Consider the following 12,031-nt stretch of genomic DNA (forward strand, 5'->3'; position numbering starts at 1 on the left):
TAAATAGTGTGATTTGTGCGTTCACACTGAAAATGAGCATTTTAAATACTCTGGTGATGCTCTTAATTAACCAAAAATAAAGAAGTGTGTATATTGGACAGTGGACACTTCATTCACTCAACTACTGCAGCTTTAATTATGTAACAGAGGGGGAGGGGCTATCTGACTAAATAACCAACATTCATACAATACATGGTTAACATAGTGCATAAGTACACAGTATAAGTGTATCTGTGTGCCAGTGCAGCTCATAAATCATTTGTGGCGCTTTGAAGGCTCGGTGAAGGGAAGAGGAAGTGCATGATGAATGCTGGTTAGACACACAGGAAGCAGACAGGGATGCTTATCAAAATGATTCATACATAGTTTCATCTTCACATGAGGTTGAGCGTTAACCTGACTTGAGTTTGCTGGACCAACAGCAGGCCAACAGTGATTAAAACAGCTGAGAGAGAAGCGACCCCTTTAAGTCAGGAAGATGCCAGGGTTTTCATGGATCAGACATTCTTGAAATCTTTACAAGCAACTGCTTTCCCAGGTGACTTTTTTTTTTTTCCGATGATGGCCTTAGTGTTCTCTCATACATTAATAGCAGTTTCCCACTTGGGTTATTTGCAGAAGGCAAGTGAATCATTTGATGAAATATTCTGCTGCTGCTCCATAAATATGTCAGATAGGCCATTTCCTGCTGAAGAGAGAGAGAGCCAGAGAGAGAGAGAGAGTGGTGGGTGAAGACCCCAAAACATTGTTATGCTTCTGGAGAGTTGCAAACAAACAAGATTATATAAGGCACATTAAACAAGCAATACAGTACAGGTTGTTTTTAAAAATTTAAGGAATAAAGGAATAAAATAAAGCACAAATAAAAGCTCTTTAGTATCTAATATTTTCCCCTAGACAGCAATGAGTTTAAAGGGATAGTTCACCCAAAAATGAACATTTTGTCATCATTTACTCACCATCAAGTTGTTCCAAAAATGAACAAACATCTGTTGAACACAGAAGAAGATATTTTAAAGAATGTTGTTAACCAGACAGTTGACGGCACCCATTGACTTCCATAGTTTTTTTTTTCCTACAGTGGACGTCAATGGGTGAACTATCCCTTTAAGGGGAGAGCAATTGGAGATTTTTACTGAAGTCTACTGCTTCTCAGTTTATTCTCTTAAGAAAAAGACCCCAGAAATCTCACTTCACATCTCCTCTAGAGCAGTTTATCTAAATCAATTGGTCTGTGCAAACTTCCAATGGTGCTATAAAATGACTTAATTAAAAAAAAAGCCTAAAAGCCTAAGATCTAAGCCTAAAACATCATGTTTTTGCAGCGCTGAGCTCTCACTCTGACACTTTTTCACTGCAGCACAGAGGTCTGTTGATTTTTTCATCCCACTACTGCGAGTTTCATTCCACACTCGCCCACTACTGCCGAATTAGGTACACTTGATCGATGTTTGCAGTGAATCTGTTCTCACACGGTCCTGCTTAATTTAGGGTCCGTAACTGGGGTCCTTTGATTTATTCATCACTACAAGTATACACAGCTGTTTATGCTTTTACATAAAACATAAAAAGACCAGCGTCATATCTTTATTGTAGAGACATTTTTATGTTTTCTCATTCAAACTGTTGTTTTTAATTTAGAATCCTCTTGAATCCTGCCATTAATTATGATGAATTGCTTTGGGGTTGGAAAAAAGGACGGTCTGGTAAGGGAGTCCAAAAGCTTGAGAAGCACCAGAGTTTCAGAAGTGATCTCAACAAACAGCGCTCAGATTTGCCAAGATATCATAGTCTGCAATTGAAGGTCTCATTATGAGATCTATTGCATGCTTAAATGTGACTTTTGTTATTCCGACTGTGCAACTAGTCCGATTACAAATGGATTATTAGGCTTCATTAACACATTTAATGAGTAACTGTGAAACAGAATAGGCTAAGACTTATTAGCTTTTATATTTTATTATATATCATAAAATGTATATAGAATTATTTTTTATACTCCAATTGGCACATTCTGTAGATTTTTCTTGTTTAAACAGAATATTAAAGGTCAAATCTGCTACATGATTACATGTAAATGTCTATACTTAATATAAAAGCACATGAAATGTATTTTTTTGTTTCAGCCTGAGCTATGAAGGAGTAACTGTTCCCATGGGGGATGATACCAGCTCAGTGATGAAAAACTAGTTCTTTTCATTTCGGTCTGATTGGCATCAATGTTCTTAGATTTGTGTGGATTTCAGGCCAGAGACAAGGTGTTTTAATCTCTGATGCTGGTACATGGAGATGCCACTGTTGTTTAGCAGTCCATCATGAAGCTGCATTCCTGAATAATGATATCCAGCTGGGTGTGGTTTATATGGCATAAATGAGACGGATGCTAGGGCTTTCTGCAGTGACGCAAACTCAAGACATGAGTCATCATCAGCGCTGGATTCCCACAAGAGCTGTTTATCATATAATACAGCAGACTGTGGACTTACAGTTGCAGAGCGAACACTGTCACGATCGCACAACCACACAGCAGACTCACACCATACACACTCAAATGTTGTATGGTGCGGTACTAATTACATCCATGATCTTTGTATAACAATCCACTTATGAAAAGATGACTGAAGAACACAGTTTTACTGCACAGTTGTTTAGTGTGAGCATAAGCTTGTGTTTAGCTGGTCATTGTCGCTAAATAAAGCCCATTCATCCTTAATTGGTTTATTTTGGGTTAATAATCTGCTTACTGTATCATATTATGTTTAATATATGACTGTTTTTCAAGTAAATAAATACATTGACATGAATCAAGGATTCGACTTGAAATAACGTCTCGGTTACGTATGTAACCCTCGTTCCCTGAGTAGGGAACGGAGACGTTACGTCGGATGACGACGAATGGGGTTTCGCTTAGAACACCTATCGACTTCGAGTATTACAAAACGAGCCAATGGCAAAGAAATGCCATGGGTCTGCGGAATTTGCATAACGTAACTCCGCCCCACCTCGTGGGTATTAAAGGAGGAAGCCGGCAACATGCAGATATGTTTCTTCTCTGAGGAGCCAAGACTGAGCTCAGGCGATCCCCGCGGTACAGCGGAAAGTGGCAGGCAGACTTAACGTCTCCGTTCCCTACTCAGGGAACGAGGGTTACATACGTAACCGAGACGTTCCCTTTCGTTGTCACTCCGAGTTACGTCGGATGACGACGAATGGGGTTACCAGTCTAATCACGCCACCTTCTCGGCTGTCTTCCAGTGCCCTGCGTAAATCTGAGATCCTTGTCGTGAGACTGGCACGGACGAAGGACTCCTATTTAGCACAGGAATACCAAGGTACACTGGGGAGCATATCCCATAGCTTAGAGGAAATATGACATTATTGCCAACCCAGAGTGGGGACTTAGAGAATACACATATGACCCGGAGGGATGCATATGGAGAACACTGGGGTGTCGCAGGTGGAATATTTCAACCCCAGCGAAGCGAGTACATGAAGCGAGTACATGAGAGGACACAGGCTCCACTCGGAGATTGTAGAATCTTGCGAATGTGTTCGGTGTCGCCCAGCCTGCAGCTCTGCAGATGTCTGTCAGCGAGGTGCCATGCGCTAGAACCCAAGAGGACGCCACACTCCGGGTGGAGTGCGCAGTCACACCAAGGGGGCACGGTCGACCTTGCTGCTGGTAAGCCAAAGCAATGGCGTCCACTATCCAGTGAGACAACCTCTGCTTTGAGAGAGCCTTTCCCTTCAGCTTCCCACCCTAACAGACAAAGAGCTGGTCTGAGGTCCTGAAACACTGCGTTCTGTCACATAGGCGCGGAGAGCGCGTACTGGACAGAGCAATGCCATGGCTGGGTCTGCCTCCTCCGGGGGCAGCGCTTACAGGTTCACCACCTGGTCCCGGAAGGGAGTGGTGGGAACCTTGGGCACATATCCAGGCCGGGGTCTCAGGATCACGTGAGAGTAGGCCGGCCCGAATTCCAGGCACGCTTCGTCAACAGAGAATGCGTACAGGTCCCCTACCCTCTTGATGGAGGCCAGTGCAACCATGAGCGCTGTCTTCATAGACAGGAATTTAAGCTCGACTGATTGCAGGGGCTCAAATGGAGCACTCTTCAGGGCAGTTAGAACCACTGAGAGGTCCCAAGAGGGAACGAGAGGAGGATGAGGCGGATTTAGTCTCCTCGCTCCTCTCAGGAACCTGATGACTAGGTCGTGCTTCCCCACCGACTTACCTTCGATGAGGTCATGGTGTGCGGCAATGGCGGCAACATAGACCTTCAGGGTGGAGGGAGACAGCCTTCGCTCCAACCCCTGTTGAAGGAAGGAAAGCTCAACGCTGATCGAGCATCTCCGTGGGTCTTCTCGGTGAGAAGAGCACCAGCTGACGAAGAGGTTCCACTTCAACGCATAGACGTGTCTCGTAGACGATGCCCTAGCGGAAGTGATGGTAGCCACCACCGCTGGTGGTAGGGTACTCAAACCTGCCTCGTCCCATCCAGGAGCCATACGTGGAGGTTCCAGAGATTGGGACGAGGGTGCCATAGGGTGCCCCGTCCCTGAGAAAGAAGGTTCTTCCTCAGAGGGATCGGCCAGGGAGGTGCTGTCGCGAGGAGTACTAGTTCGGGGAACCAGGTCCGGTTGGGCCAGTAAGGGGCAACCAGAATGACCTGCTCCTCATCCTCCCTGACCTTGCGCAAGGTCTGCGCAAGAAGGCTCACTGGGGGAAACGCATACTTGCGGCCAGCTTTGTGCCAGAGCATCCGTGCCGAGCGTGCCCTCCGTCAGGGAATAAAACTGGGCGCAATGGGTCGAGTCATGAGAGGCAAACAGATCTATCTGTGCGTCCCCGAACTGGTCCCAAATCAGCTGAACCGACTGGGGATGGAGTAGCCATTCTCCAGGGCGGGGCTGAAGCCGTAAGAGCTCGTCGGCTGCACAGTTCAGCGCTCCGGTAATGAAAATGGCTCAAAGCGACCTCAGATGCTTCTGACTCATTAAGAGGAGGTGGCGGGCGAGTTGCGACATACGGCGTGAGCGTAGACCACCCTGACGGTTGATGTACGCTACTGTGGCGGTATTGTCTGATCGGACTAGTACGTGTTTACCCCTGAGCAACGCCCGGAAGCGGTGCAGGGCAAGGCGTACTGCCAGCAACTCGAGGCAATAGACATGCCATACTGCTCAACACTACATGCAAGAATCACTGAGCTTCAGGAGCAACCTTGCTCAACACCTAAGTGTGAAGAAATTCACTGAACTTCAGGAGCATTTCTGCTCAACACCTGGTGTAATAAATCTCACTGAATTTTTCAGGAGCATTTCTGTTCAACATGAGAGTGTGACAGCATGTCCATTGCGCATGGCGGCCCAGCCCGTGGAGGCATCTGTTGAGACAACAACATGCCGGGAAGCTCGTTCCAGGGGCACTTGGACCCGTAGAAAACTGAGGTTCGACCACGGGGTGAGTACTGACGGCAGGTCGGAGTAACTGGTACTCGGAGGGTGCCGTGTTGCCATGCCCACCTCGGGACTCGGTCGCGAAGCCAAAGCTGAAGCGGTCTCATATGAAGCAATCTGAGCGGCGTACCGCGGCTGCAGATGCCATATGCCCCAGGAGCCTCTGAAAAAACTTCAGTGGAACCGCACTCTTGCGCTTGATAGTCTGAGGCAAGTCAGCAATGGCTGAGTGGAGAAGGCGACCAAGTCCATACCGAGAAAAGAGCTCCTCTGCACGGGGCAAAGTTTACTCCTTTCCCAGTTGACCCGAAGGCCCAGACGAGCTAGGTGCCGGAGCACTGGGTCCCTGTATTCGCAAACCTGGTCTCAGGAGTGAGCTTAAGACAGCCAGTCACCGAGATAGTTCAGGATGCGAACCCCGTGTTCCCATGGAGGAACAAGGGCTGGCTTAACAACCTTGTGAAGGCGCGAGGAGACAGGGCTAGCCAGAATGGGAGAACAGCGTACTGATATGCGCGCGCCCTGACAGCAAACCGTAGGTATGATCTGAGTCGAAGGAGAACGGAGACATAAAAGTAGGCGTCCTTCAGGTCGATCGCTGCAAACCAAACCTGTGGCCGCACACATCCAGAAATGCGTCTGGCCAGGAGCATCTTGAACGGCAGCCTGTGAAGGGAGCGGTTCAGATGCGTAGGTCCAGGATTGGCCGTAACCCATCAGACTTCTCCGGGACAATGAGGTAGGGGCTGTAAACCCGGACCTCATTTCGGCTCGAGGGACAGTCTCAATCGCACCCTTCGCCAGTAGGGTAGCAACCTCCGCTCTCATGGTAGGGCCATAGCCATCGACCAAAGTGGAACGGACTCCCCTGAAGCCGAGCCGATTGTTCGCGCAACCCAGTGGAACAGATAGGGAAGCTCTAGGTAGGCTAGAGAGGGCTGGAGAGGGCTGGAGAGGGCTGTGGCAGCCCCCCTACGGTCTTCCAGAGCCAGGCCCGGGTGAACGGGCGGGGTTGGAACCGTGGGAGGGCGCCTTCGGCGGTGGGCAGACTGAGGGATCTGAGCGGACGGCGGGGCCGTCGGGCAGAATAACCTCAATCTGCTCATGGGTGGTTTAGTACTGTTGGGCAGAAGCACTCAACCGCACCGCCGAAGAGGCCGACCTCGGAGATGGGGGTGTCGAGCAGACGGGTCCGCCCGACATCGTGCACATCAGACCGGTCAGCCCCAGAATGGTGAACATCACCTGACTCCGAGAGCGTACGGCCACTTTCGTCGCTCGGAGAGCAAGGTCAGTGGCGGCGCGCAGCTCACTGAAGAGCCTCGGGTCAGTCCCGCCCTCCTGCATGTCCATGAGCATCTGGGTCAGGTAGACCAGCAGAACGTTCATGGGATGCAGTGAGGCGGCTGCCTGTCCTTTGGCACTATAGGATTTCGCCACAGATTAGTGTAGACGAAAAGAACTACAGGCTTTGGACGGGTGCTTAGGATTGCGCCGGGAAGCACTCTGAGGACACAGTAGCATGGCAACAGAGCGTTCACCGGGGGGGACCCCAGTGTACCCATGGGCAGCGGCCCCTGAGGGGAGGAAAGGCGGATGAGACCAACGAGCGGACCCGTGATCTCATCATGCACGTCCGGGAGGAAAGATATTGGGGTTTGCCGTGGACGCGGGTCGGCGGCCTCACTCAAAAACCAATCGTCCCGGGAAAGCATGGCCGTCATCTCCTGATCAGACTCAGGCACAGCCGTATGCACACCAGAGGGTGGCAGCTGTGACGAGTCGTCATTTCCAGAAGAATCAAGCCCACCTAGTGATGCTGCTACAGACACAGCATCATCCTCTGTAGCTTCAAATGAAAACACACGGGCTACCCGAGGGTAGACTCATGGAATCATCAGTTCGCTAGCGGGCACCGTCATTAAAGAGGGGGGCTGGGGTCGCGGACACAGAGTCGGCGCCTTGTTCCGGACCAACACCCTCAGGTCACCCTGGCCACCAGCCGAAGATCGGGGGGTGGATGAGGGGACTCTCACTCTTGCGAGTTCACCGAGTCTCGACCTATATATGACGCAATGATCACGCTCCCAGCGAGAACATGAGTCACCCACGAGCGCTGTTCAAGCATGATCAAAGCCCAAACACACTAGACAGCGCTCGTGGCCATCAGAGTCCGATACCAGTCCGCTACAACCAGAAATGCACGGGCGAGCCGTCTTTAAAAAGACGTGCCGCGTGCGAGCTCTTTTATGAGAGGAGAAAAAAACTCTGCGATGTTGAAGCGCACAGGGAGACACACACACACTGGCAGATCAATGCACAGATCAGCAGGCTATGTGAGCTCGCTGTAGATCGCCGTCACACCAACACCGGAGAGAGAAGCTCGTCTCGTAGAGCGAAGTCAGAGATGACTGTGGAGTGAAGAAATACTCTTGGCTCCGAAGCGAAAACATATCTGCATGTTGCCGGCTTCCTCCTTTTATACCCACGAGGTGAGGCGGAGTTACGCTATGCAAATTCCGCAGACCCATGGCATTTCTTTGCCATTGGCTCGTTTTGAAATACTCGAAGTCGATAGGTGTTCTAAGCGAAACCCCATTCGTCGTCATCCGCCGTAACTCGGAGTGACAATGAAAGGGAACTGTATTGCCTGGCTTGTAGATCCTATTAAAATGTAGACAACAGTCGGCCTAGCAAGAAAATTAGCACATTAAAAATATTTATTTTGTATTATTATTACTCTGTAATCCATGTCAAGTTTTCTCTGGACTAGTTTGTTAACTTCTTATGGTACAATGCAACATGTCTAAACTTTTTTTATCAGCCAAACTATTATGAGTTAAAATTATTACTTGAAGTACCCCTTGAATTTTTAAAAAAATATTTTTTCAATTTTTTGTTTCTTTTTAAATCTTAATAATTCAACAACACATTTCATATATATATATATATATATATATATATATATATATATTTTTTTTTTTAATATATATGTATATATAGCCACACAGAGACTTCTGTAAACATGAGGCAAATGATTAATTGAATGAGTTTTGAATTGATTTAAAAAAAAAAAAAAAAAAAAAAAATATATATATATATATATATATATATATATATATATATATATATATATATTTGAAACATTTTGAACTGTTTCATGTAAATGAATCGATCTTACCAACCGGGTACAGACACTTTCTCATGATTAACATGGTTGTTCATTGATTAACAGTTTAACACAATCAATATTATGTCAGTTGAGTTCATTGGCTATAGATGAGTCCCTGCATTATAACTTAAGGACTTGAAAAGGATCTGTGTGTTTCTTCTTGATTTATTGTGGAAATTGTGTAACTAAGTATTTCTTTCCCACGTACCCTTGCTCATCTGTTGTTTTAGGATCTGGTGGCCTAATGCGGTCTTGCTCTTACAGGTTATGCCACCCCACAGGCTGACTGGAAATCCAGCCGTGAAAGAGAAGGGCTGATCCCAGACCCCCCCGTGTTCCCGCAGCTGCGCCCCTCCCTGTCCCCATGGCGACAGGAGGTCATGCCCCCGAGACAGATGTGTTGATCAACCTGCATCAGGTGAGAGATGTGAAGTCCCTGCCTGTTGTTTTCAGCGTTTGTGAGTTTTAGTAATACTGCTTTAGGCCTGTTACACTTTTAAAAATAAAGGTTAACAAAGGTTTTTTTTGTTTTTTTTTTTGCAGTGATGCCTTACCATTTTAGGTACCATAACATGTTCTTAAAAAAAAAAAAAAAAAATCTTAGTGTGAAGAACATTTTAATAATATAAATAACCTTTTTCCACTATAAAGAACATTTTGTGGAATGGAAAGATTCTATGGATGTTAACTTTAGGTTCTTTATGGAACCATAAATACCAATAAAGAACCTTAAGAGTGTAGATTTTAAAGAGTGTACAAAAATCTTACGTCTGCAGTGCATGTTGCTTTTGTGGTGCTATGAAGCAGAAGTACAGCTGCAAGTGAGTTTCAGCATTGAGCCTATTTTTGCATTGCATGCTCAGCAGAAAAACGGTGAAAATGCCTAGAAATAATTATTTACAGTATTTTGCAGTACAAGCTTTAATGAAGCTATAGAGAATAAACTACTTGCATAAAAAAACCCACATGTAATTACAGATGCACTCAAGCACTTTCTATTCAGTAAATATGACTGAATCCATATGATTCAAGTAACAAATACCTATAATTTGGGTTTTGTTTAGATTTATTACCATTTTGGATGTAAATGTAACCCTCCTTATGTAAACTATTTTCATTATGCACAAAGTCTGTGTAGTAACTTTTTAGGGGTCAGACAGGTCAATTCAGCTCAAAAGGAATTATTAATTAATTTATAGGGAATCTTAAAAAAGAATCACTTAAACGGTCGAGCAAATTACTCGTCCAGCGTTCATTTGAACGGGCCGTAACTATCTGCTCTAAAACGGATATAAATATCCAAACTATATTGAAACACTATATATAAGCAGGGTAATTTAGATCAGCAGTTTAAGACATTAAATTCGTAAGCACATAACACAAGAACAATTATCTTTATACAAAGACTTTATTGATTATTCTAACACTTAAAATATCTAACACAATCAGACGCACACACACGTTGCAGAAAGAAAGAGAGTGAGGAAAGAATTAGTTTTAAGAGTGAGATGATGAAATCCCATGTTTCTATATGCACTTATAAGACATGACCTGAACGAACCATCAATCATTGATTTAACCCTTCTATCGTTTCTTAGGCGGGGTTATTAAATGTTATATCAAAGCACCAGTTCAGTTAAGAGTCTGGAGGCTACTTGCTTGTCTTTGCGTTTCTTTGGGGATTCCTTTTGTTGGCGTAAAAGGGGGTTTCCTGGGTTCGTTGATTGGCTGGCGGTCTCCTCGTGTCTGGATAGACGTCTTGGGCGGCCAATCACGTGGTGTGTTGGCGGATGGATGGAAAGTCTTTGAAGTTGGAAAGCGGGCTTTCTAGTCGAATCGTTTAAACGAAACTTTGCAGCAAAACTTCACTTAGAACCGAGACTCTCAACGGAAAAGAAAAGAAAAGTGAGACGAGAGTAGTTAGATGGCTTGAATGAAGCTGTTTAACCCATGTTCTTCTTTTCTTGGATTGGGTTCTTTTGTCTGCTGGTCTACATGGTTACTCGTCTGTCATGGCTTCTCCATGACTTCTGTAAATCTGCTCTAGTGAACAAATTCACAACTCAACCAAACCTCCATTCAACTCGGTTCTGGCTTTGTTCGGGTCCTAAGATTTTAAACTCAAATGTTTGTCCAGCCTCCTGGATGAGTTCTGACCAATTACGCGCTGTCTTTATTTGAGAGGCGGCATTTTCTTCACCTCTCATCATAAATCAATCGTTATCTGTGATCTCTTTACTCTCCAGCTCTAGCAGAGACTCTGCTGCAGAGTTCAGAGGGTACAGTTTAGACATGATTCCTATTATAAGAACACGAAACATTTTACACAGATTTTAATCAAGCCATCTTCTGAATTAAAAACATATGATCATACTGACAGGAAACAAGACACACTTTCATTCAAACATCTAATAGTTATAACAATTGCATGACTTGTATGTGATCTAAGCATAATAGACACATGCAGAGGTTGTAGATACACTATACAATATACAAGAAAATTTATGAGACCATTGTTGTCAGATTTCATTCGTGATTTCAAATATGAAATTGAATCATAAGCTTGGTGAACAGCTTTGGATAAGTTTATGTTTTCCTATTTAAAGAGAAAGGAGCTGCATTTGCATTACTGAAATCGTTCAAGAAACATTTCTTATTTTTTTAATGTTGTAAACAGTTGTGCTGCTTCATATTTTTTGTGGAAGATATATGGTAGGAAAACTTGTATATGGTTGGAATTGCAAACGGTTGCTAAGTGGTTTCCTGAGCAACGGCCGGTTCAGGGCTGGTGGCGCAGGGCCAAGCAGGGAGGCACAGGTGCTGGGTTACATGTGATGAAACACACGGACCGTACACAGGACAATAGCATCAGTCTGACCTCCGTCTCGTTTGACACTTGGGATGCACGGATCTCAGGCAGTGTGTGTATATTTGAATGGCCCTTTTTGTGGTTGCCTGCATCTAATGTGTTGTTTGTGTTGTGTGCGATAACTAATTTTTATCAAGTTTATCAGCCATACCCTAGTGAAAAATAAATATACCAAAATGTATTTGAAATGAATTTTTCTTATTCTAAGTATACTGGGAAAACATTTACAAATTGATGTACTTAATATAAATACCCCGCAATTGTACTTTTGGTATACTAAATTGGTATACTTTAAGTCTGCTAAATTGCGACAACTAATTAATGCAGTTCTTAAGTTCTTAATGCAGTTTAGTAGTGCTGAGGTCTAACTAAAAATATACTTAAGAATATTTGATTGTGCAGAACACGAAAGGACAAGTATACTTTAGGTACACTTTAAATATCTTGCATTTAAAGGCTGACATTATACAGAGATTATACTATCTTTACTAATAGTGTTATTAAAACACATTTTAGGCCTAATATTATGA

General features: G+C 44.8%; 1 protein-coding gene across 1 annotated transcript in view; it reads left to right on the forward strand.

The window, feature by feature from the left end:
* Window positions 1-12,031, forward strand: part of slc4a3 (solute carrier family 4 member 3) — a 106,351-nt gene that overhangs the window by 8,076 nt on the left and 86,244 nt on the right. The window contains exon 2 of the mRNA XM_077215686.1: window positions 8,897-9,050. Within this exon, the coding sequence (XP_077071801.1) occupies window positions 8,997-9,050 (54 nt within the window). The 5' untranslated portion in view covers window positions 8,897-8,996. The remainder of the gene's footprint in view (window positions 1-8,896; window positions 9,051-12,031) is intronic.

The sequence above is a fragment of the Siphateles boraxobius genome, unplaced genomic scaffold (assembly GCF_051911475.1).
Source record: "Siphateles boraxobius isolate OS27281-9 unplaced genomic scaffold, OSU_SipBor_1 7, whole genome shotgun sequence".
NCBI classification, from domain to species: domain Eukaryota; kingdom Metazoa; phylum Chordata; class Actinopteri; order Cypriniformes; family Leuciscidae; genus Siphateles; species Siphateles boraxobius.